General features: G+C 33.3%; 3 protein-coding genes across 7 annotated transcripts; 1 reads left to right on the top strand and 2 right to left on the bottom strand.

Annotated features, from left to right (window-relative positions):
* The first annotated feature begins 966 nt into the window (after positions 1-966).
* LOC135138720 (transcription factor ETV7) lies at positions 967-6764 on the top strand. 3 transcript variants are annotated; one of them, XM_064068704.1, is made up of 3 exons: positions 967-1050; positions 3347-3470; positions 6373-6764. In XM_064068704.1, the coding sequence occupies exons 2-3, from the start codon at positions 3374-3376 to the stop codon at positions 6594-6596; spliced, it is 321 nt and encodes a 106-aa protein (XP_063924774.1). In that variant the 5' UTR covers positions 967-1050; positions 3347-3373; the 3' UTR covers positions 6597-6764. The 3 variants fall into 3 exon arrangements, with proteins under 3 accessions (XP_063924774.1, XP_063924773.1, XP_063924775.1); XM_064068703.1 differs by lacking the exon at positions 967-1050 and adding an exon at positions 1514-1616; XM_064068705.1 differs by lacking the exon at positions 967-1050 and adding an exon at positions 1838-1937.
* Positions 6765-9570: 2806 nt separating this feature from the next.
* On the bottom strand, positions 9571-12654 carry LOC135138306 (uncharacterized). 2 transcript variants are annotated; one of them, XM_064068254.1, is made up of 8 exons: positions 12332-12654; positions 12243-12281; positions 12029-12185; positions 10609-10696; positions 10485-10565; positions 10231-10430; positions 10116-10173; positions 9571-9798 (listed from the first exon to the last, which is right to left on the bottom strand). In XM_064068254.1, the coding sequence occupies exons 3-8, from the start codon at positions 12110-12112 to the stop codon at positions 9785-9787; spliced, it is 525 nt and encodes a 174-aa protein (XP_063924324.1). In that variant the 5' UTR covers positions 12113-12185; positions 12243-12281; positions 12332-12654; the 3' UTR covers positions 9571-9784. The 2 variants fall into 2 exon arrangements, with proteins under 2 accessions (XP_063924324.1, XP_063924325.1); XM_064068255.1 differs by lacking the exons at positions 9571-9798; positions 10609-10696 and having other exon boundaries at positions 10002-10173; positions 12091-12185.
* Positions 12655-12714: 60 nt separating this feature from the next.
* On the bottom strand, positions 12715-25726 carry LOC135138305 (mucin-5AC-like). 2 transcript variants are annotated; one of them, XM_064068252.1, is made up of 12 exons: positions 25619-25725; positions 25488-25554; positions 25345-25440; positions 25204-25254; positions 25108-25154; positions 20496-20576; positions 20354-20434; positions 20216-20296; positions 20088-20162; positions 19954-20031; positions 12974-13051; positions 12715-12914 (listed from the first exon to the last, which is right to left on the bottom strand). In XM_064068252.1, exons 1-12 carry the CDS (start codon positions 25628-25630, stop codon positions 12867-12869), a joined length of 795 nt encoding a protein of 264 aa, XP_063924322.1. In that variant the 5' UTR covers positions 25631-25725; the 3' UTR covers positions 12715-12866. The 2 variants fall into 2 exon arrangements, with proteins under 2 accessions (XP_063924322.1, XP_063924323.1); XM_064068253.1 differs by lacking the exon at positions 12974-13051 and having other exon boundaries at positions 25619-25726.
* Between the last annotated feature and the right edge of the window lie 557 nt (positions 25727-26283).

The following is a 26283-nucleotide window of genomic DNA, read 5'->3' as shown; positions in this document are numbered from 1 at the left end:
CCACTGTTAATTCACTGACGACAGAGATTATTTTTTGGTTTTAATTTACAAGATATTATTCTTGTGGAAAAAGCGACAATACTTACCACATTTTTTCGTTACTTATTATTATTAATATTTAAGACTTTTGTTTTACTCTGTTGATTAGTCTCTACTGAAAGAAGGTGTATTAGCATTTAATGTATAATTCTAAATCACCGTTTCTTCCTTAAAAAAAAAAATCAATAAATAATCAACTTTTTTTTTCTTCTTTGAATATTGTTTTTTAGAACTTTTTTAAAGTAACGTCAATCGGGTATTCTTCAGTTGCTCGAGCTAACGAATACCAGAAATTTCTAGACTTTTCGGATCACTCTCGGCGTTCTTTTACATTAGTGATGGTCATGGGTGGAGCATGGTAAATGTATCTAAAAGAAAAAAAAAACATGCTATTTTCTAATATTTTACACGATTCTAAATAGAATTAGATATTATCAACACGATCTGTTTTAAACTTCATATTGTTAGGATACAACTTCAATACATAAAAATGATAAAGAAGTAAGTACTTGTAATGGACTCAACTACAAGATGGCAAGTTGGCAAGTTCTACAAGCACAAAATTTCAAAAATGTTAAATAGAAATTTTCTTAAAGTGAAACGTTACAGTAGGACAGAATTTTAAGGTCTTTAGATAATTCGCATTTGTAAATGTAAAATATCGACAATATCAGTCGCTGTTGATCCGGTCGTAAAAGAAGTATAATACGAAACACGTGCCAAAACACCATGCTTGCTCAACCACAACGTTCACATTCTTGAAAAATTCTACCTCCTTTATTTGGTCAAAATTAAATAAACCCAATTAACGTCCACGACCAAAATGTGTCGGTCTTAATGGCCCGGAAAGTAGTGGGGGTAACTACCCCCGGAAATCGTTTTATCAACGAAGGCCATGGCTTAGTGGGGTCATTCGTAACGCAGTCGGCTTCGGAAACGGTAGTGTTTTGTTTGTTGTACATCTGTCAACGGACACGTGCTCTCGCCTACTTGATTCAATTACCGAGTAAGGTAAGTGTGGTTTGGGTGCTAATTAGAGATTAGCGGCGGAGGGGGGGAGTAAAGTGTTACGTATTGTTAATATACTTGAAATAAATAATATAAAAAAATAGATAATTTCTCATACGTAAAAAAGTTAGCTTCTCTTTTTCGATATTTTGTTGAAGTGTGTGACTGTGTGATTGTTGCAAAATAGCGTTCAGTTTTCGTTAATATTAAATCTTAAATTAGTGCAAAATAACGATCAAAACGCCAAAATTACTAATTTTGTGCGACCGGTCCGAAAAATCCCATCGCGTATTCGCTCTCCATTTTGCATTTGAAATGAATGAAACGGAAAAAATGATAATGGCAATTGAAAATCGGTGATAATAAGTTTCCTTTTCCTGTCAGTATGGTCAAACAGGGCTTTTATATAGGCAAGGATACGGATATCCTGTCTATGGACGTCCTTTACATGTGTGCGTTTATTACAAATGTATGTAAATAATGCCCTCCTCTCAGATTAGGCGCTCGGTTTGTTTAGTTGGTGATTTTTTTCGACCTTTGTTTGTTGTGATACGTACCATATGGGTCTGGTAAGGCAACACCCTCTAAATGGGCCCTTATCGATTCTAACGGCTTGTGCGTTTCATGTTTGCCGACAAACTTCGATCCATAGACGCATAAAAAAGTAGATGCATCGAACGTGCATTTCGCGGATGCTTCGGCTGTCGCGGGTTAGTCGGGGATTAACGCGGAAAGTGAAATTTTTGCTTGTTGTTCACTTACACTGGAATTGTTTTGTATAGTTAGATAAACTTAACGGAAGTTTGGAATATTACTTTGCTTACTCAGTTATTTGCAGTTTCGCGCCCTATACCGGTTTAGACATTTTTACTTCGAAATTTAGGGATTTTGTAAGTATTTTACGAACATTACACGTTTTTCAATGTCTCATTGTCAGTTATTACAAAATTCGTGCTGTCATAATTATTGTTATCTACCATCTACAAGAAGACAATGGTCGTGGCTGTTTTAAGAAATTTATTGACTATTCTTTTTTATATTGTCATTAATGATGACTATTCGGAAATTTGTTTTAAGGTTATGATCAATTTGATAGATCGCTAACCAAATTTGTCTATCCATCCCCACCGAAATTTTGGTGGCGTCACTTCCAAAGTTTGCTAAGTATATAGTATTGTATTGTAGTATATTTAGTTGTGGCAACAAACATTTCAAAATTTATATGTAACAAAAAAGTATGCAGAAAGTTCTATACAGAGTATTCTGTTTTTAAGGCGTTGTTTTTTCAAATGGGATAGCCTATACATATTTTTATATTCTGTTTGACTCCTTCCTAGGCTCTGTAACCATAGTTTATTTTCGAAATTACGATGCGATGTTGCCAAGCTATTCAATTTTTGGGCAAGGGAAGAATTCACAAAAAATCGCAATTGCATTATTTTTAAAACCTAGCTTACAATATTTTATGATACGCGCTTTATAGTATAAATAAAGTTGGATTTTAATATATAGTGTTTATAAAAATTTTTAAGTGTCCAAATACCCATATTTTAGTTTTTTTCAAACACAATACCCCATATTTTATTACAGATCTTAATAAAACTGGAATAACGTCGCAACGTTGCATTGGAATTTCCAAAATAAACTACGGTTATAAAGCCTAAAGAGAAGTGTATGTATACTACTCAAAGAGCCGTACAATTTTAGCTCTAGTGGCTCACCATGTATATTTAACATAAGTTAGCTTCCGTTCAATCAAATCAAATTATTGATTTAAGGATATCGAATAAAACTTATTTATTCATTTCCTCCAAAAAGTTGCTGACGCCGTCATTGTACTAATAATAATTTATTAAGTAAATGTCTATTTTGAAATATGGGCTTGTTGATACTGTTAGTAATATACTTTTAATTTATAAAAGGTTTTTATTTTTAATTTTCTCACAAACGGTTCCTCTAAGTTCCTTAAAATTATTAACTATAGGAGTAAAAAAACCAGTGTGAGTAACACACACACATTGCAGCACTTGAACGCTTATTGCACAAACAGCTTCGTACAGTTTCTAAATTTGTTTCCGCCCGGAAACGGTCCACGCCGCCTCGAATGCTCCATTTTTGTTACGTCAGTGGTGATGTATTCGTCCGGGCCTTTCAGGGGTAGTTTTAGACACAGGAAGGGGTGTTTCCTCATCAATGCCGTTTCCGCCAGTCTCCTTTCATTCAGACACATCCGCGAAACGAAAATAAACATGCATTTAAGAATTTAAGATGTTAAGTAATGCTAGAATTATGATTTCAGAGCTTAGAAGGCAAGATAGGGCACTATATGAAGATGGCTTTGCAGACGGCTGATGCTACACCTGTCAGGTATGGGCCCACGAGGTGGGAAAGGGCGGAGGAAATGGAAGATAACTTGCCGAAAGGTTAGTTTTTAATCATAGTATTAAAAATGTATAACTCTGATGAGAAATTAATTCCCAGTTTATTATAATAAGTATGAATTTTAATGGTTAACATTTTATCGTCGATTTTAAAAATATATTAACCGGATAAGTGTTTTTGTTATTAACTTTGTTGAGTTGTTAATGAAATATGAGACTGAACATAACATTGGCAGATGACTTTATAAAGAGTAAATGTTCGTAGAAATTAACAAGAAATGATTTGATTTTCATAATTTTTTTTGTTAATAACTGATTTATTGTCCAAGAGATACACGTATCCAAAAGAATTAATTAACATCTACATGTATGTTTTTTATAATAAATGCTCTAGAAGCCGTTAATAATTCTAATAAGTTCATGGCTAGTGTTTTAACTTACATTATTAATTAGTAATTAATATATTATTGTTAACTTTTCTATTGTTTAAAGTGTTTCATAATTAAAATATAAATAAACACAAACTTTAAAAATGAACAATCGCAATATATTTATTTATAACGCACACGAAGAAAAAATCTCGGAAGTTATTCATATTCAGAACTCAACGGTAGCTTATTAAGTTCACAAGTCTAAGTTCTGGAAAACTCATTAAAAAATTCCGTCAAATTGACGTTCACCTATAGAAACAAAATATCGATTTAGACCGATAAATCAAAAAACTCTAAAAATTAGTCACACTTTTCCAATTAATCCTAAACAATTTTTGAGTTTTTTCTTATTCTATAAAGAGAAGAAAACTATGGATGAAAACTAGATACCTCCAAAATTATTTTGATTAATGGAAGTTTAATTGATTTCATGTATCCAACACTAAGTGGTGAAATATTGAACATAAAAGTTACCATACTCCTGTACTTGCGGTTTATGAATCCGCCTTGAATTTTTCCCTTTGGCAATTTACCAATATCGAATTTTGTAAGTTTTTGAAGAAATGGGATTTGTTGAACCTTACTTTAAGGAAGAGGAAAGTTCTGTCTAAATAACCTTAGACTTTAGACTTTATTATCAAATTTCAAAACCGATACCAGGAAAACTTGAAAATTAAATCATTTACATGTCTCTCTGTTATATGTAGGACAAGATTTAATTTAATTTATTAAATAAACGGGAAAACCCTTTTACAAAATAGTACATGTCTATACACTAATACACTGGAAAAACTTACTTAAAAAAAAACTTATACACATTTCAACTAAGATACGTAACATCAATTTAGAAAACAAACAAAGTAATTATCATTTACCTATATCTGAATATGAAGATAACAATAGTTAAATAATGATTATAATTAAATAAAATAATACAAAATAAAGAAATAAATAATTGTTCTAGCATCAAGACAATAATATAGAGAAAAGTGTCGAAGAAGCTGAAATTCTAAACGTTGTCAAGATGATAATAATTAAAGTTAACTTTCGATGAGACATTAAGAAAAGAAATAACGTAGTATTTATCAATATTTAAAGATAATAGATTTTTGATTGTCCAGTCAAATAAAATATTCAGATCATATTGCAACTCCAACGCATCAATTAAGGATCTAATAATTTTAAACAATTTCAAGTCATCTGCAAATAACAAACATTCTGAAAAACGAAAACGGAAACGAACAAAATAGGTGTACAATGGGACCCTTGAAGGACACCAGATGATACAGAATAAGGAGACGATAAATAAGAACCAATTCTTACTTGTTGTGATCTGTCAACTAAAAATGAAACCAACCAATTAACTGTGGCAGGAGCAAATCCCAGGTTATATAATTTATACATATATTAATATTCTATGATTCACAAAATTTTTGGTATCGAAGATTAAATGCTCACCCCCCTATAATTCTCAATTTCTTGCCGGTCACCGGATTTGAAAATTGATGTGAGAAAACTTCTAAAGATGTTTTAAATAATAAGAATAAACGTTGGGTAATCGTATCGTAAAAATACACTGTTTCAAAACATTATTTGGAACACCATCTTGCCCAAAAGAATTTGAAGGTTTCAGATGAGAAATATATTCAAAAATATCAGATTAGATTATTATCGTTATACTTATTGAAATTTATCTTTACAAAAACACTTTCCACCTTTGGATTATGATAAACTCTGGCACATTTAAAATTTGTATTAATTGCAAAACTTATTATGAACGAAAAATTATAATTACCCAGCTGTAACTCTTCGTTAGGTATATCACCACATATTCTAGGAATATCACATTCCTGGCTGACAAAAAAAAATAGAGCATTCCTTAAAATTTTCATTAATTAACGTTTAACGAAATTTCTATAAGACTATTTTTGTTTTTTTTATACACTAAAGTTCCTAAAAAAACTTTATTTTCAGGTTCTTGTTTGTGGTAGCTTTGTATTTTGTAGCTTCCAGTCCAGATCTAACTAAATTAATTAAAAATTCAGTTTAAGGGAAAAATTTTGAAGTCAAATTGACAAATTAACAAAAAAATTGAATATATAGCCGAATTACATTATTTATAAATCGACATTTGTGAATTGAAATATGTCGTGCAAATAAATATGATATTAAGGCCCTTGTTGTTTCATTTTTTCTTTTCTCTAGTTGTTTTTTGGAAACATACATTTTTTATTTGATTTTATGGTCACTTGTTACTTGCAATATTTAATTACGTAATGTACATTAAAGTTTACTAAAACCTAAAAGATTTAGTACAAGAATAAATGACTTGACAAGCGTTAATAATGTCCTTTTGACCACTTGTTCTAAATAAAGCGACATGGCCACTTTTACTTCATCCACATTACAACATTATTGCATATACCTAAATGAAAGAAAAAAGTGAATGATGGTAGCTTAGTTGTCTCATACGGATAGAACTGTTTAGTTTCACCTTACTCTTTTCATTGCAGATCCACGACAATGGTCTCGAGAACACGTTGCCCGATGGCTTCACTTAGTTACTCAACAGCACGGATTACCTGAAGTTCCATCTTCCCGATTTCTTATGAACGGAAAGGCTTTGTGTTTGATGTCACTTGAAATGTTTTTGAGTAGAGTGCCGTTAGGAGGAAAACTTTTGTACAAAGACTTTCAATTGAGGCTGTGTGCGGCTCTTTACGGCGTCAACCACTGAACACGAATTGGAATTTTTCAGTATTATTATTTTCCGATTAATTAGAGAGTAAAGCTTTATGGCTTTTGGCAGCAGGGCCGTGCGATTTGTGAAGATGCATATTTCAAGTATTATGTTAATATTTAGGTGTTTATCCTAGTCATGTAAATAAATGTTTGATATTTGAAAGTATTTTTTTGTGGTGTAGAAATTTCAACGACTTGAGACACTTGATGTAATTAATATCTGATAATTTTATCTTATGTAAAAGATAAACTTTATCGGGTGGTTCAGTCAAAATTTCATCTTCTCCGATATCACCGATTTTATCGCAACATATCCTCTAGACCGTTTTTAATTTTTTTTTTATTTTTTCATATCTGCGTCGTGGATTATTTTCAAAACTGTAGTCAATATGAAACCAAAAGTCGACAGTGTACATTGTATGTGATTTTTTAATTAGTTCGGAAAAATATGCTAATCAATCGCAGATTTTCTTTACAGTACCGCCAACATTCGTGTTTGATTGTTCACAGAATTTTGTTTTTTTCCCACACTACCGGTTTCACATTTTTTTTTAATTTGCATATAGAAACTGGATCAGTAATGTTTTACTTTCCGAGTGTAAGCTGTATCAGGTTTTATTCGGCGAATTGCTACTTTCCTGTTTTCTCAACATTTTAGAGTACGTAGAATTAGGTCTTTTCTGTCTGCCTGACTGCGGCCTGTTTGTGCTGATTTTGTGTACACAGTAGAAGTTAAGGATTTGCTGATAATATTTTTTCCCGTTGGTTATTTGAGCGACAAGCTGATAGGCGGTAAATATCATATCACGTTTTTCTGCAAGGTGAGTTGTTCACTTTTTTCCAAGGGTGGGTATTTAATAATAAGTGCAACACCCCCACTGATATTTCGAGTTGGGATTTTGTTGATTCTGCTCCAATTTGATAAATTTCTTGACGCTCTTCCGTTATAAACCTGCTCATTGTTTAATATATTATTTCTTGTTTTTCGATCTGATCCTCGTTGATTTATAATCTTCTTGTTTGTTCTATTTGCACTGGCTTCCCACTGATTTCTCTTTATATAGGTCTCTAAAATATTCTAACCATCTCTTTTGATTATGTTTTACGTTTTATAAATCTTTCCACTGTGATCTAATAATTTTGCTAATTGCGTGTATTTTCTTTCTCCTAAATTTTTGAAGATTTCGTATAGTCTTCTCATGTAATTCCGTCTTGTTATTCGTTCTTCTTTCTCTTTTAAACTATCTTTTTTCTTTTTCATCATGTTCTTTGTTTATAATAGTTTTAATTTTGTCTCTTTTCGATTCCATTGAGTCCATCAGGGGAATTGCTACTTTTAAATTTTCTTAATGTGTCGTGACCTCTTGAGTACAAAAATATAGGTTTCCCGTTTCCGTATGTTTGTCCTACCGCCGTCTGTGTCAATTTTTAACAGACAGATAATCTCCGAAACTACTGGGCCGATTGTTGTTAAACTTTATTATGCATTATGAACTTCATGTGCGTGGTAGAACCCTAACCAAACTTTATCTAATCATCCCCACCGACAACGTGATGACGTCACACTTCACCTCAAAATTGTACATAGTAAATGGATTTTAAATTGTACAGTCCGCCATGTGTAGTTTATAAATTCGTGTTGAGTTAAAGAGATACATATATAGATTTTTGGAATAAAAACAATAAAAATTTGTATATACATATCATATTTTATAAAATATGTAATTTATTTAAACATTTTCGAATTTAATTTTGAAACTGAAAACCTTAGATCATATAATAAATAGATACCACCACGCCGTGTTCTTTCCCTAAGAGAGCCTGTGACGACATCCTCCTGTCACACATCTCTCTTGTGCATGGAGGGATTACAATGAAGCTATCCTTGCCTGATCACTATTTGAATTTTGCGCGCCTAAATTTTAGGAAGTATGTCTGAACTAACTTCGTACGAAAGATGTTGACAGCTTGATTTTATAAATAATTCACAGTAGATAACGAAAGGAATAGTAAATTATTGGGCAGCAATTGTGATCCTTTATGATTACATCACTTAAAATAGGATTTTTGTTCTAACTTCTAAAATTGTTTTTCGTACAAGAACACAAAAGAGACGTTAGAAGAAACATCTGTCAAAAGCAATTTGTTGCGCTGGTGCGGTACAAGGATGGAAGTGAAATAGACATATACAGATGAAATGCATATAACAAAGATGAAGATGTGGTGATCACACAAGGGTAGCATTATACTACTCCCCTTGACGTAGAAAACGACAACAGATAGCTTCATGTCTAGTCACAGCTTTCATTTTGAGTATTGGTATCTATTTATTATATGATCTAAGCTGAAAACCGAATATTTTGAAATCTTGTAGACGTTTTAAAGTTATCATAAGCATTTTAAATTTTTAATCAAAATATATTTGTGTATCTCCTTCAAAAAAGTTATTACATCATCTCAAAATTTTGTCAAATAAATTTTATTTAAAATGCGGATTTGATGAGTCTATGCTTGTGGTTTATCCTCCCATTCATTTTTTTAGAACTGCTTATACAGGCTCACTAAAAAAAATCAATTACTCAACATATGTCATTGATTAAATCAGGAACTGCAAAAGCGAAGGTTTTGAAATCTTGCAGTCATTTTAAAGTTATCGCAAGCATGGTAATTTTTTATCAAAATATGCTGTTTATCCCCCTCAAAAAATTGATGACGTCATCTCAAAATTTATTGTACAAGGTGACTTAAAAAATGAATAAATGAGTCAAATTATTTTATTGATTAAATCAGGAACGGCTCACTCCATTTTCCCGAAAATTTAGAAATATAATACTGTTATTATTAGTATTACACTGCACCTATCCAAATTGAAATACGTGTCCTTGCAAAAATGTTGATGGCGTCGTCACAACATTCTTAAAGGAAAAACTCATTTGAAACGGACGCATAGCACGCTTTCTTATATTTACTTTAACATTAGAAACATATCTTTATTTTTACTTGTAGGGGTTCTCTTAAAAAAAGTAAAATTATCGAAATAAAATTTATAATTTTTTGAAGAAGTTGGAAATGTTTTATTGTACTTCAGGGGCCAAGGGAGTTCTGTTGAAATAATCAACGACCATTTTTTATGTCTGCTATAGTTTCGACATATCAACAAAAGTCGATGGGAATAAACTTGCCTCACAACGTCAATCCTAAAAACTTCATTTCTAGAGTTTTCTGAAATGTTCATTCATGTAAATAGGTTTCCAGTTTGGTTTAATAACAACATAAAACTAGCATTAAAATAAAGAAGTCTGATAAAAAAATAAATTAATTTTCATAATGCTAGTGTTCTGAAACATGTCAGGAAAGGAAGGATCATATTATTGTACAAATAAATAATTTCAGGACCAAATATGTACAATATAAAATAAAATTTATATATTTTTTTGTGTTTAATAAAAAAATTAACGATTTAAACACCAGCTACCGCGACTACTACATAAACAGCCCCCATGACAAGGCGTACCTGCCTTGTTACAGCCGCAACGACGATCAGCACACTGGATTTGGCGGCATCCACAACCCTGTAAAGAATAATTACGTTAATAAAATTGACACAAATGATTTATGCCACTACAAACCCCTGAAGCTCGAGGTAAAGAAGGACAACCAAGTCCAAATCTAGAATCAACATTCACAAGAATATTGTTAATTACAGGCTGAGATTGACGTGGTGAAGTATAATTGTAATGCCAAGACTGATTGTAAGTTTCGTAGAAATTGTACACTGGACTGAAAGTTTGGGAATTTCTAAGGAAATTGGCTTGAAAGTGACGATGTTCTAAAATAAACGTCACCAAACTATATAGGTACACAACCTCCATAATTAACTTACCGTTTTGTTTTTCCGCGCTACTGTGTCGTGCCACTTGTAATGAACTTCTAGTGCCTTCGTTCTTTGCAACCTGTAAATTACCTAAAGAAAAAAATACTACATGGTTCTAAAATTTATTCAGTACCAAATTCTCTCTCCAAATTTCTAATAGGTACCACTGCGGATGATGATGTTGTGCTTTCCTTAATTTTTCTTATGTCTGTAATATATTTCTAAAACATACACTTACATGGGCGCCCATAAAAACCTTTCTCAGGGGGGGCCACCCTGAAATTTTTGTAATATACTCTGTTCTTGTATATATAAATAATATAATGATAGAAATCTTTACTATTATAAATATATATTTTAATCATCAACTACGTTAATCAAATCTATCGCAAATAACCCTACAACATCATTATTCTTATTATTAACAAAACAGTGTAAAATATTAAAATTAAAAAGTTATAAAAATATAAAATTAATCAAAAATAAATTGGTAATTCCTTTTTTCTTGGCCAAAATCGTCAGTTACTCTACCAACAGATATTTCTTCGGCATTAACTCTCTCTCTCTCAAATACTACTGTCAAGGTTTTTTATTTTTACAAAATCCTGCCAATTTTGGATTTCGTCCGATAAAAATTGTCAGTGGTGTAAAATTCGCCCAACCCTTTAAGGCAACTTGGTTTTACGTTATGTATATTCTTTGGATGTAAAGAAAATAATGAGCATGATGACACTTTTGTTTCGGAAAATCGTGTCGTTAAGGAAAGAATGAAATGATCCAGGTATGGAATAAAAGTGTCAAAATAATTTTCTATGCTATCTGTGTTGTAGTTCGCACGCCCACTGGTGAAACAGTTCTGGAGCAACCGAAATTTCCACTCGAAGTCTATGGCTACTCTGAAAAACCGCCATCAGTAGTAATAGATAACACCACTTATTTTATACTTCTTATTAGCTGAAGTATCATCATCAGTATTTGTAATTTTTTTCTTGAAGAAATTTCAAATATCCATATTTCTCTGTTTTTAAATAAAATATTAAACTTAAAATTTAATCAAGAGTACTCTCGCTTGAATTTTGAAATAAATAAATAATAAAAATTATAGTCAACAAAACGCCGGTTTAACAACTGTTCGTCTTTACACGTCACTTCATCACAGATAAAAAGTGAAAACGGAATGAATTTTTGGACGTAAACGTTAGCAATAAAATGTTTGCTCTTGTAATAACTGTAAAAAGCAAATAAAGAAACAACCCATAATTCAGTACCGGTTAAAAAGGATAGATTTATGATGTTTCCAGGCAAATCTGGGCCAAACAGAGGGTTTCAAAACCAAATGGTCTAAGTTTGTCACATTTCTGTGTTTGTGTGGCAATAAAACTGAAAGTGTAGGGCATGTACCTACTCTTATAAATGTGCTAAAGTTTAATTTTGACAAATAAAAAGGAAATTGACGCAGAATCTCAGGGGGGGCCATGGCCCCCCCTGGCCCCCCCCTATGGGCGCCCATGTACACTTATCAAACTAGATTTATGTTAAAAACATTGACACACCTCGTGGATAAAATTGAAATTTATGTTATTAAAACTGAGTAAAATAATCGAAATAAATTCACCTGTCGTGTTCATTCTTCCCATATGATTTCTTTTCAAGTGTCAACTCTTTGGTTTCGGGAATTTTGCGAACCGCTGATTTACCACTTGACGAAGCCTGAAATCTCAAGTCAACTCAACAGATTCCTGCTTGTTAATTTTCTTTTGAACATACCTTTGAAAGGTCAAAATTCCACTCTAGCGAATTATAATCCTGAAAAAATGTATAAAGCTTCGTCCACACTGTGTATAAATGTTTATTACCTGAAGTGACTTACGTAGATAGAAAACTTATTCAGGGGGGGCAAGTTTGTCGACAGAGGGGGTTTCATCTAAATATATACATATATTTCAATAATACACTCAGATAACTGCTTTATTTTTTCATTAAAATAATTGTAAACGTCGTTTTTTCCACTATTAAATTTTCGTAAAAACCTGTCCAAGTCCAAAGAATTGGTACGGTACTTTTCAAAAGCCAGAAAAACCAAGTTTGCCAATCTTTGATGCGTCATTGTGATCTATTCAGAGAATGTATATTTACAAACAGCTGTACTGCATCTAAATATTCGTATACATTGCCAAATAACATACCCTGTAAGAAAATAAAGGGTGGGCGGGTGGGGCTACTAAATATGCTTCAGCAATCGGAATTATATTTAAATTTTATTACTAATTTGAAATTTATAATGTGTAAGTGTTCCAGGGGGGGCAACCACAACTGCTAGGGTGGGCTCAGCCCCATCTTGCCCCCCCGTAGCTACGGGGATGCCTGATGTGGTGAATAGAGTCTAGAAGATTACGACCTATTGATTAACATTGGAGATGTTGTTGCAACAGGTTCCATCTAGAAGAGAAAATTGTAGACAGAACTTGGTATATTATTTTAACAAAGATAACAATCACCTCAATTTTCGGAAATGAACTTAAACTAAATGTTCTTAAAGAGGTTGTATTAGTTTTTGACACTGTAGCTGTGGGTGCCTAGAAAAAAATGTAGCAATAATAATAATAATAATACAAAGTAATCCCACAGGCATTAGCCCAATTATTGGATTACATCACTAATAGGTAGGTAAACAGTAATAGTAATAATAACAATGAACAGCGCAAAATAGATATTAAATACTCAATTAAATTTCCATAGTTTCAAAGATAAGCTTAATCTGACTAATACCTACTAGTAAAAAAAAATGTCTATTTTGTGACCAATAAAGGAGTAGTTCCTAACAGCCTGATAAAGAGGGGAGGCTTTCATGATGTTAGTTCTCGGTGTTACAATTTCAAATAGATTAGTACTCCGAAAACGTGCTGTTACTGTCCGAAACTTTAACATACTCAGTAACTATGTAGGAACGCACTAAATAAACCAGCATTAAAACAGAGTCCACCATTCTTCTTCTCTGAAGACTGTGTAATTCAAACCTTTTTCGAAGTAGGTCATGTGGAAAACCTTGATTCGGATAAACCCCATCAATCCTGTAGGCAAGGTATTTTAGGAAACGCCTTTGAATTTTTTAGATGTTAGAAACATGAATGTCATAAATAGGGCTCCAGATTCTAGATGCGTACTCCAACTTGGATCTTACGAAAGCAAGATACAAACCTTTTAATGCAACAATATCGTCGCTTTCTTTTGAGTGTCGAATGACAAATCCTAACGATTTAAATGCCTTAGTAGTAATTATGTTAATGTGATCAACAAAATTAAATTTTGTATTAAACGTAACTCCCAAGTCACGAATTAAAGATTTATGTTTTATGACGTTATTGTCAAAACAGTAATCGTAATGAGTGTTATGGATAATTTTGGAAAAGGACATTACATAACACTTATCACCATTGATGCAAAAGAAATTCTCCTGGCACCAATTAGAAATAGTGTCAAGATTATTCGGAAGCCTGTCACAATCTTCGAACAATTTAATCTCTACAAAAATTTTAAAATCGTCAGCAAACATTAAACAGTCGACTGTTAAGTACTTCTTATAAAAAATGACTACACTGTACTCAGGGAGTAAATATTTTTATTTACCTGTGTTTTCCAAATGAGTGCAGATTTAGTAGTTGCTGTAGAAACAGATGTTATATTTGCAGATGTAAGCTATTAAAATTAAGCATTGTATGTTAAAAGTCTATACGTGGTGTATATATGTACTGAAATATTGTGAAACATACCTGAACATTCAAGTTATGAGTCAACTTAGGGTTGTATGAACTTGAAGAAGAGGCATTTGTATAGTAGACCAAAATGTATAAGGTTATATGGCCATCATAAAATTATTCTATTGTGTCGAAGTTAAGTTGTCTACAATTGAAAAGGTTTAGGGTCGTAAATAACGTGTCCACTGCAGCTCGACCGGCTGTTGTAGTTTCGTTCAGGGGCGGCTTTCACTAAATATGTAAATCCACCACTGAATTATTTCTTTACTACTTGCAGCCGCTGAGGGTTCCGAAATAACCACTCGCTTTGAAAGCCGGCCCTGTTAAATGTGAGCAAGAAATATTTAGAAGACGATTTGTTGCCAACCGGTAAGCTTAGTGCGGACAATGGGGGTATTTATTTGCGGTCAACTACTTTTATGATGGTCATATAACCTTATACCTTTTGGACTGTGGTTGTTCTCTGTGGAAAATGTTAAAATTTTATGAAGATGTCTAATAAGAATTTATTTACTGTGGTGTCCCGATTTGAAAAGTTAAATTCTGCGCTGTGAAAAAAAACAACGCTGCGAAACCGCATTTACAAAAGGCAATTGTTTAAACAAAAATGAATCGCATTCGGCGCCCCTGTTTCTCTGAACGAGGTGTAATTAATATAAGACCAGTTAGTTAGCCATTTTCTAACAGGCGATGTCGTAAAACTTTGTCGTATTATTTTTGTTTTATTTGAAAATTCACAGTTCCTGTCAAGATTTTTAATTTTCAGGGTTCAGGTCCAGTTTTATTTTTTGGAACGATATGTTGAAAGTTCTGGATGGTTTTATTTAAGTCATTATAACCAGTGTACAATAAAAAATATATTTGGAGCAGGTTTTGGAATTATTATTTACTGTTTATTTGCAACAAGGTAATTATTTTCGGAGACAAAGTAGGAACCGGCATGGTTACACAACTAACTATACAGCGATTATTTACAGAACAATTCTGACTCGATTGGAATGGATTTGACTAGACCCAAATTCTCTCAACATTCACTGGACTCGACCAGACTGCTTTCTACAGTGGCCCCTATTTAAATAATCTTGTTTTCTTCTGGATGGTTAGCGAACGACGCTTCGAGATTTTTCTGGAGCCCACCAACGAGACTCTCGGCAATCCGCTCCAGGCTTTTCTTTTTGCGAAAGCCGTCCGGCCGCCGTCACGATGATGAGTCATCCATCATCGCCGTACATGCTAGAAAACCCTTAAGAAAACCCAAAGGCGTCGTATCGGAGCGGCAGATGGGTTTATTTCGTACCAATGCGATTCTAAGAAAAGAACTTCATTTGCTTCCCTATCGTCTCAGATCTACACATGAATTACGTCCAACTGATTGTCCTCAAAGAGTTCCGTACTGTCAATGATTTCTGGTAAACTCACAAAACACGTGAAAGTGGACTTCACAAAATCGACACTTTTTTATTGAGTCTCCTCAATATTCTGAGAAAACTGATGTTTAGGATGCGATTAACCAACGAAGAATTAGTTTTCCGTTTTGTTTTATGGTAAATAAAAATATTTTTTATTAAACAATAAGGTAAATGATTTTTCAGGAAACATAAATGCTGCAAGGAACCAAAACGAAATTGTAATTCCATTTTTCAATCAACTGGTTGATGATGATTTAGTATACGGTTACTTTCAGCAGGATTGTGCTACTTTTCATATAAATGGTGCTACAACTGAAAACTGTTGTAACGAGGTGATTCTTCTACTAACCATGATGATTTTGATTACTTCCATTTATTTTTTTATTTCAAAAGTAACTTGGTAGAACAAAACAATTGTCACGTTGTGGTGACCGAATTTAAATCAAAATTTTCGCGCTGAAATTAATTAACACCGGCGCGAAATCACATTTGGATAATTTGAATTTGAAAGAAAAAAAAATCATCAAATCAAAAATCATTAAACACAGGCAACCATATATGCACGTAGCGTTAGTTCTGCATATTTAGTTAGAGGGCGGCATGGCGGAGCGTCAGTCTGGATGTGTTTTTGTTAATGTAAACACGTGGTAAGAGCTAGTATAAATTAGTTGGTTTGGTAATTAATCGTAACGATGACGACACAGTTTTTCCCCAACACATCTAGCTAATTCTTGCGACCTTTTAATCGGAAAAAAGTGCGGACTTTCGTTCAACGCGGAACACTTGCTGTAAATTTGTTTTATTGTTTGTAAATTCACCAATCAAGTTAGTTTTTCTTTATCGTCAGCTATTATTAACACAATTTAATAACCAGGATTATTTAAATAAACCACTTGGTAAAAGATTTCATGAAATTCACTTAGTCCAGATAATACCTTTGTTGTTTAATTACAAATAAGTTTCTGGATGCTATACGTAAGTGTTACATTATAACACTTCTTAATTCTTCACACAAAATTGCTAGTAGTTCATTTACGGCAGTTAAATTAACAAAATTCATATTGCGAACTGGCGGGGGGTTAAAATAATTTCTTCCCTTAGGCGGTTATCATGATTACATCACCAAAGCACGTCCTCGCAACGTTAAAGATTGATTACATCACTGAGGCATGTCCTCGCAACGCTAAAGATTGATTACATCATCGAGGCTTGTCCTTGCAACCCTAAAGATTGATTACATCATGGAGGCTTGTCCTCACAAGGCTACAGATTGATTACTTCATCGAGACATGTCCTCGCAACGCTAGAGATTGATAACATCAACGAGGCTTATTCCTCGCAACGCTAAAATATACATCATCGAGGTATTCCCTCGCAACAATAAAATTACATCACCGAGACGCTTTTTCCTCGCAACGATTATTGGATATTTTTGTGTTTATTTATCATCTGTTTTGTAGAGGTAACAGTTCGTGGTATTCTAAACTCTCAAAGTAAATTGTTTTTGGGCAACTAATCACTTAGTTCATGATATAATTTGGCATAATGTAAACTCTTTGTTTGAATCGTTGAGAAAGTGTGGCAAATATTAATCTCATGTAAATTTTGTTAACTTTGCAATTCTTCACCTCATACAGTATTTCTCTATCTCACAATTTTAACCTCAGTAATTTTCTTTGTTGTACATATAATTTTAATTGAACGTAAATTTCATGCTCTACAGTTTTAACCTCACATAATATTTCTATTGGCACAAGTTTATTTCACACAAGATCTTTTGTTTCATAACTCTTTTCTAAGTTTTGTTTGTAAATATTTTGTGGATAAATCTTTCCATCGTATAAATTATTTGATGTCCAATTTTAATCTCACATAAGAATTATTTGTTGCTTAAAACTTCACAAGATTGTATGGCGAATTTAAATGTTGTTTATTGCTCTTTTGAAACTTTGACACTTGTTCAGTTGTTGTTAATATCAGAGTCATAAGAAATTGAACATTTAAAATGGAATTGAGGTTAAATAACACAGAAAACGTGGCAGAAGCGAAGTGCGGTTCCTAGTCGAGCTGGCGAGATTCATCGCGTCACCTGCACAAGTCCGCAGGTTTGGATAGATTCAGGGGCGGCCGCCGATGTTGTAACGTTCTCGGCTTCTGTCCTTAGCCGAGATCCAACGACGGGTCTGGCGACCGTAACGGCCTAGTTTCGGACGTCATGTTCGTCCTGGGGATGTCTAATGGGCTATGCGGGTAGGCTTGCGATAAATAAAATCACCGTCGTGGGGGGAGAACAGCCTCGACCGGTAGCCCCAAACTCCGCTTGTGCTAAAACGCTCCAGGGGTACTTTTGTTGTGCTGCTGTTAACTGCCGTAACTTTAAAATCTGACGCCACACGCCCGTAATAACTTGTGTATTTGCATCCAGTTACTTTGTAAATTTGTGATATAATCAAATATTTGCATTGATTCCAAACATATGTATAGGATTTTGCGTTTGTTCGTTTTTCATGTGTAGGTCTGTGAATTCGCGAGTATCTTTTCTTTCATATTTTTAAGGTGTTTTGTTTGAAATGTATATAATATGTCAGTGAATATACGATAGGGGGTTTTGGGGTTGAGGAGTTAATGCGAGATGGCAAGTCCGTGTCGCCTTCGCACGCAGCCTCTTTCCTCCTAGAGAGGGGTCGCAATTCCCCCCCCCCCCCCTGAAAATTTGGTCTATTATTTCTTGCGCTTTCGACTCACACGCAGTGTATGCTAACTTATATGAAACAACGTTTTCCCGCCACTTTAAAACACACAACGTAGGTTCCCATTTGTTAGACCATCACAGCCAAAGCCAAAATTTGAATTTTTCGCGGGCCTTTCAAACTTTTTCAAGGTCAATTAAGGGCGGGAAGTTTGGGTTATCACAGAATGTTTTTTAAAACATAAATTAACATTGAAGCAGTGGTGGTTAGTCAAAATTTTACAAGGGGTCGAAGATGGTGTTCCTCGTGTTGACAAGAAGCTGTCGGCCGGCGGATAATTTGTTAATAATTTTATTTCAATAATGTACCTTAAGCAGAGTTGCACTAAAATGAGGAAATGGTTTCTAACGCAACATTATTTTGTTGTTAAATGTCATTTTCAATAACCATCAGTCTGACGTGACTCTTTCTACACTCCAAAAGAGTCGTAAACAAATTAATTTTCACCGCCTGCTCCAAATATATTGTTAATTCTTTTTACAGCCCTGTCGTTTTAGAGCTCTTTTCGAACCGCAGCTTTTCCAAGACATTTGTACCTGCTTGGCAGAGACTCCCCGGCGCGAGGCGAACTTGGATGCAGTAAACATCGGCTTTCCCCTACCAGGCTATTTAGCTGTACAATAAAATTAAGGGCAGGGCTGTAAAACGAATTAACTTTGGGAGTCCATAAAATTCTTATAATTCTAGACAAACTCTAAAACGAAATAAACTCATATGCTGTCTCGTACGACGTCGTCAAGTACTTTCTGATCTTACGATGATGATTCATTCTCAATGCGACCGAACGACGGAGCGCTAAAGAAAGGCCTGGAAGCGGAAGTCGCGAACGGCAGTCCTGAAAGATCCCGATCACGCAAATCTAGAAGGAAGTATGGGTTTTAAATAGAGGCCACCTCCGGGAACGATTATTGTTCAGCTAGTTGAGTCAAGAGAAGTTGCGCCGGAATTATTTTATAATCGCTGTAATAGATAGTCGTGTAAATTCGAGTGAGTAAGAAATAAATTGTTGAGTTTATCCATGCCGATTTTAATTCACTGTCCAACGTAAAAATATTTTTATTCTACATCCGTTATTACTGACAATTCATATCCGCTCGAGATTTATAATAATTAATTCATGGCATTTAAATTCATCTTAAACGTTGTTTCATTTTAAGGGAAAGAACTTTGAAATTTGTCATCTGTTACATCTTGAATTTGAGCATTTATTCTCAAATTATTATTGTTTTGATTTTGATCGTATTTATTTAATATGTGCCTGTTGTGTTTCTTCCATATGTACTATGTAATTTGCCGTCGATATTTTGGATTTTAATTAAGCATTCTTTTCCAACCTTGGGGTTTACAAAAAACACAACGTAGGATCACAACCCAAGGCGAAATTTTGAACTTTTCGCGGTTTAAAACCTCCATCAAATTTCCTTAAAAACTAATATTTTATGTACTACGTTTATAAAGTCACAAGTTAATAAGTTAACAACTGCTATGATTTTAGCTAATGTATCGTCAGCTTATCAAAATAAACGTATCTGCTATATAGAATAAAAGAATTGAATTTACTTACATTTGTTAGATCACCTCTGGTTTTGGCACTGGGCAATAAAATCGAAGAAATGGCATTTGTGGAATGGGTTGTTGTAGACTGCGAAAAGTTTTGTTACAAATTTATAAAGCGAAATTAAAAATGAAACATGTTACCGTCATGTTTAAATCAAAACTTGGACGAGTGAACACACTAGAACCAAGTACATTTACCGACTGAATTGTTGTTGCCTGAAAAGCGAAAAATGTACGCATTTTATTCACAACAAAATATGTGACGTTACCGTGGTATTACAACCAGAACTTGATATAGGACCAGTGAACACACTTGAGAAAATGGTATTTGCAGTCTGAACTGTTGTAGGCTGAAAAGTGAAAAATGTAGGAACAAATGTCTGTTTAGACTGAAGTGTCGAGGTTACCGTGGTGTTAAACACAAAAGTTGATTTAGGACTGCTGAACAAATTTGAAGAAAGTATATTAGAATTCTCAACTGTTGTAGCCTAAAAGGAGAAAGAAATACGTGTAGGTAACTGTTTATTACATCGCAGCATTTGAAGTTACCAGAGTTTTAGAATCACAGCTTGATTTAGGACTGCTGAACAAATCTAATGAGGCAGAATTTACAGACTGAGCTGTGGCCACCTGTGAAAAATTACATATCTATGTGAAAAAATCTAAATCTCTATTCACACAAAATATCTGGATTTACCACTGTTTTGAACTCGAAATTTGATTCAGAAGTGTTGAATAAGTTTGTGGAAATAAAATTTAAAGTTTTCGTAGTCTTAAAATTTGAATTTACCGCTGTTTCAAAATCAGAGCTGGATTTAAGGCTGCCAAATGAATTAGAGAAAGAAACAGTTGTTGGATTATGGTCGAAACCAAGGTTAGTTAATAGAGAACAGGTTACCACATAAACGAGTATGTGGGCAAAATCGCTTACGGGGGAGGAGAGGTGTCAGCCCCATGTGACGTCAAAATGAAGTTGGTATTACTTGGGAATTTTTAGTAATTTGTAATTTTGAGTTGGTGTGACCGATCAGCTGATGCCTTTAATTTGTACGATCTGTACCGCTAATTTCGTTTCAAGAAAAAAATTGTTACTCGGATGACCAATTTGTTAAAAAATATGGTGGAGCTCCCAGAAGAAATCACAAGGGCTTTTTTAAAACAGAGAACTTTAATTAGAATTAAATATTTAAATAATAAATCTGAAAATAAACAAAAGTATAAAAAATTTAAAAAAATAGCAAAAAATGTTTGATGTATGTAAATAAAAATTATTATAAAATTTTATGTATTTTTACTTACCAGTAGTCTTAATGTTTAGTTGTAATATTTTCACAAGTTTAATATTACAGTGAATTAAAGTGGTGTTTGCCTAACAAAAAAAAATTAAATTTATTTGTGTTTAAGCTAAAATGAAAAATTTTGATATATTACTAGAAAGGAAAAAGTAAACCAGTAAATGCAGATTTTCAGATTTTTTGCATAAAAAAAATCAGTTAATAGTGTCGCATTTGTTATTTTCAAGTTCTACTGGCAGCAAAATATTTTTCTTGAGGCTTATTAAATTGTTCTTTACACAGGATTGAAATTTGCGAAGTAGAAGCGGTCACTTGATTAAAAGTTTCAGTTTTTAGTGCATTACTCGAGTATTTAAAACGGACAATTTTCGCGCCATTTGAGAGCCCCTTGTGACGTATCAATATCGCATCCCAATGTGGCAATCTTATCTATTAAATGACTTTGGTCGAAACTAGTTTTAAGATTGCCGAAGGGACGTCCAGTTGTAGATTGTGTTGTTATTACAGGTGCAGGCAGAGTATGTAAAAAATTGGTCTAAAGAGTTTAGACAGTACTTCCCTCGCTGTCGGAAACTTGACGACTGCATGCCTATTGTGTTTTTTTTTCTCATTACATTTTTGTAGTGGGAATTTAAAAAAAAATTGCGATGACGTCATCAACATTTTTGCAAGGACACGTATATCAGTTGGGATAGATGTAGTGTAATACCAAGAATAAAATTATTATATTTTCAAATTTTCGGGAAAATGAATTGGGTCGTTTTGAATATTGATTTGTAATAATCAATAAAATAACGAAACAATTTACTCACGTATACGTATCAGAGGCAACAAAAAATCGTGTATGTATAAACATTCTTAATTTAAGATGACAGGCGTAACAGCATACGTGAGAGTCAAACAGAGAAACTGTAAACAAAACGACCATCGGTTTTATTGCTTCGACTTCCGCTTATTATATAAAACATTGGGTTTTATTTTAATTCTTGACGGTGAAATTCACAATTGGTTGATTATAAACATGTCTATTTCACATTCGCGGAACCAAGTGAGCGCATAAAACAAATGCAGGTCTGTAATGTTAAAGTCGATGTAAATAAGCGTGCTACCCTTATGTTTCAACCGAGTTTTTCCTTTAACAAATTTTGTGTCTACCAAATTGGGTTGGTTGGGGTGTAATACTAATAATAAGTGTTGCCTTTAATTTAATCAATAAAATAAATTGACTTCATTAATTTTTTTGAACCACCTCTTAAGAAAATCTAAAAAATATGAATGGAATGATAAATCACAAGTACAAACTCATCATATTTTTTGCATTTTAGATAGGATTTATTCAGCAAAATTTAAGGGTGACGTCATCAATTTTTTTAGGAGGGATGAACAAATACATTTTGAACAAAAGTTTACCATGCTTATAATAACTTTAAAATATTCCCAAGATTTCAAAGCATTCGGTTTTATAATTCCTGATTAAATCGATAAAATAAATTCACGCCTTCATTATTTTTTTTGAGTCACCCTGCATATGCAAATCCAAAAATATGAATGGAATGATAAATCACAAGTACAGACTCATCATATTTTGTACATTTTAGATACGATTTATTCGGCAAACTTTTGAGCTGACGTCATCAGTTTTTTGTAGAAGATAACCAAATATATTTTGACTAAAAATTTATTATGCTCTTTATAACCTTAAAACATCTGCAAGATTTCAAAGCATTCGGTTTTGTAGTTCCTGATTAAATCAATAAAATAAATTTACGCATTCATTAATTTTTTTGAGTCACCCTGTATATGCTAATCGAAAAAATTTGAATGGAATGATAAATCACAAGAAGAGACTCACCATATTTTGTACATTTTAGATAGGATTTATTCAGCAAAATTTTGTGGTGACGTCATAAATTTTTTAGGGGGGACGACCAAATACGTTTTGATCAAAAATTTACCATGCTTATGATAATTTTAAAATATCTTCAAGATTTCGAAGCATTCGGTTTTGTAGTTCCTAAGTAAATCAGTAAAATAAATTTACGCTTTCATTTATTTTCTTGAATCACCCTGTATATGCAAATCCAAAAAATATGAATGGAGTGATAGATCACAAGTACTGACTGATCATATTTTGTACATTTTAGATATGATTTATTCCACAAACTTTTGAGCTGACGTCATCAAGTTTTTGGAGGGGATAAGCAAATATTTTTTGACTAAAGATTTATGATGCTCTTTATAGCCTTAAAACATCTGCAACATTTCAAAGCATTCTGGTTAGCAGATTAAAAATTAAATTTCAAAATGTTGTTTTATAATTTTGATTTTTTTTCCAAAAATCTGGACGTTTCGGGTGAAAAGTCAATTCAGAGTTGTAAACTACATGTGTAGGACTATGTTATTTTATACAATTGAAAACCCATTTACTACGTACAATTTTGAAGTGACGTCATCGCATTAGTGGTGGGGATGATTAGACAAATTTTGGTTAGCGTTTTACCATCTACATGATATTCTTAATATAAGTACAAAATTCCCAACAATCGGTCGAGTACTTTCGGAGATTATCTGTCTAATAAAAATCCGGGGGCAGACGGACAGACGGACAGATGGACGGACAGACGGACGGACAGACGGACGGACAGACGGACAGACGGACAGACAGACGGAAATGGGAGACCTATTTCTTCGTCTTCTAGGGGTCATGAAAGATCGAGAAAACGTAAAAGTAGAGAGTCGGCCGACGGACTCGATTACAATACTTCCTTTGCTTACGCTCGGGAAGTAAAAAGAAACAAAATTGAAATTTTCGTACTGAAAATAATATTAGGTATAGTGAACCAAGAGTTATAAGGTTATATGGCCATCATAAAATCATCCCATTGTGTCGAAGTTAAGTTGTTTACAATAGAAAAGGTTTTAGGGTCGTAAATAACGTGTCCACTGCAGCTCGACCGGCTCTTGTGGTTTCGTTCAGGGGCGGCTTTCACTAAATATGAAAATCCACCACTCCACTATTTCTTTACTACCTGCAGCCGCTGAGGGTTCCGAAATAACCACTCGCTTTGAAAGCCGGTCCTGTTAAATATGAGCAAGAAATGTTTAGAAGATGATTTATTGCCAACCGGTAAGCTTAGTGCGAACCACACAAAGGGGGTATTTATTTGCGGTCAACTACTTTTATGATGGCCATATAACCTTATAGCTCTTGGTTCACTATATTTATACTTGAGTTCTGCAAATATATACAATACAAACTTGAAGATTGTTTTGCACCCTATTATAAGCAAATACAATTAACAGTAGGTTGGAAATCTAAGGTCATTAAAAGTTCGTTATGTTATGATATGTACACAGAATTTGTAGAAAAATTTTTTATTCAATTAATTCAGTCCTGAGAACGGACAGAGGAATTGAAATTCTATAAACGCCATTGTTTTGGTACACTTTAAACAACAGTTACTTCGCAAAATTTTAAATTGCATCAACAAAAATTTTTGAGAGAGATGAACAGATTCATCTGTTAAATCACCAAAAGACAGAAGATAGGCAGACGAATGGAAACAGGGACGTACTTTTGCATATTCTAGACGCTATGAAACGTCGAGAAAACATGAAATTAACAATTTTCCAACATACCCCATAATATAAATATTTACAAAGAAAGATTATACGTTAGACTGTGGTGTTTGACCGAACAAATTTGTAGTTTGTTGATTATTGTGACCACACGATTTCGCAAAAAATTTCTCTCTAAAAGCAAACCAGTGTTCAAATTGAAATCATTGCAATTTTTTGAAGAATTCTAAAAATATTAATGAAGTGTTTAATAGCTGAAAGGGACCGTAATAAAATAATATACTTACCGGCAAGGCAGTACGACACCATGCTGTCGAGGTATTGAGACTGGGTGCTTAAAAAAATGTGTAAAAAAAGATCTTTACAAATAATCCAGCAATTACTTGTGTCTTTATTCTGTACTAATATTCGCATTGGCATCAGTGGTTTGGGTTCTGAAATGTAATCCTCGTTAGAGATTTCCCTTAAGTAACAGTATGTCCAACCACCATATCAAAGTTACCAGACAAGATTATGTTGCTCACCTTTATCAAACTGCTTCAGGCGCCTATGTAAAGTCTCGACCATATCTTTGGCAGAGAACAAATCTTTGGTCTCGAGTCGCATCAAGGCCATCAGTCCTACCAATCGATTAAAAATAGGTGTATATATATTTCGTGGAACTTACCCGCCGCTTGCAGGACTTCATCTTCCGATTCTGCTAAAATTTTAGCTGCTTTTTCAAATTTTAAATCCTAACAAAATTAAATATATCAACGACTTTACTGCGTTTCTAATTCATATTTGTAAAATACTTACGATGAGTGACATTTTCTAAATTGTGGAACACGCACTAAATGTAATATGAACTCACAATATGCGTTGTACAACAATTTCCATCAAATGCTGGGAAGTACAAAAGAATTGGTTACGAGTAGATAAGCAATCTCCCTCAAGGTTGTTAGTGAGAGATAGGTGTGTCCGTTCTATATAAACAGATAGCAATAGCCTGTAATATATATAGTTACGGTACAAAATAACAACTTAAAATAATACTGATATTAAAACTTGGCAAGGGATATGAGAAAACAAAAAAACGACACCTCCCGGGTACTTCAAAATTTTGAATATTCAAGAGTAACATTTCTCTAAATTTGTACCATATACTCATAATCTGTAAAAAGTGGAATTCCTGAAAGCCATTTAGATGTTGAGGCACAACAAAATTCTAAAATTTGTTATGGGAGTACAAATCCGAAACTAAACATACATATTTAAAAGAAAGAAACAGAAAACAAAAACAAGATATTTTATATTATACAAATTTTCCATTTTAACATGTTGTAAATTTCATGTTTTGGAAAGAAGTCTACACATATTAAAACAAAAAGACAAAATTTAAGCCCGCCCGCCCCATCTCACTTGTGATGTTTTTTTTTATTTGCCGTGAACTGCAAAATACTAATTTCTTTAGAAGAAATTAA

Source organism: Zophobas morio, unplaced genomic scaffold, assembly GCF_036711695.1.
Source record: "Zophobas morio isolate AGI-343-1 ecotype UQ-CSIRO unplaced genomic scaffold, CSIRO_AGI_Zmor_V1 ptg000030l, whole genome shotgun sequence".
Lineage (NCBI taxonomy): Eukaryota > Metazoa > Arthropoda > Insecta > Coleoptera > Tenebrionidae > Zophobas > Zophobas morio.
The sequence above is the reverse complement of the archived record's forward strand: the minus strand, read 5'-3'. Positions and strand labels throughout refer to the sequence as shown.

What these genes read in the sequence shown, in the direction of transcription:
- LOC135138720 (XM_064068703.1), top strand. An exon ending in GGAAGATAACTTGCCGAAAG is followed by an intron (nt 3,471 to 6,372) that starts GTTAGTTTTTAA and finishes TTTTCATTGCAG; the next exon opens with ATCCACGACAATGGTCTCGA.
- LOC135138306 (XM_064068254.1), bottom strand. Translation starts at nt 12,112, where the DNA reads ATGGGAAGAATGAACACGACAGGTGAATTTATTTCGATTATTTTACTC. An exon ending in ATTTCAATTTTATCCACGAG is followed by an intron (nt 10,697 to 12,028) that starts GTGTGTCAATGT and finishes TGTATGTTTTAG; the next exon opens with AAATATATTACAGACATAAG. An exon ending in AAATTTGGAGAGAGAATTTG is followed by an intron (nt 10,566 to 10,608) that starts GTACTGAATAAA and finishes TTTTTTCTTTAG; the next exon opens with GTAATTTACAGGTTGCAAAG.
- LOC135138305 (XM_064068252.1), bottom strand. An exon ending in CTTTTGTGTTTAACACCACG is followed by an intron (nt 20,297 to 20,353) that starts GTAACCTCGACA and finishes TTCACTTTTCAG; the next exon opens with CCTACAACAGTTCAGACTGC. An exon ending in GTTTTGATTTAAACATGACG is followed by an intron (nt 20,032 to 20,087) that starts GTAACATGTTTC and finishes AACTTTTCGCAG; the next exon opens with TCTACAACAACCCATTCCAC.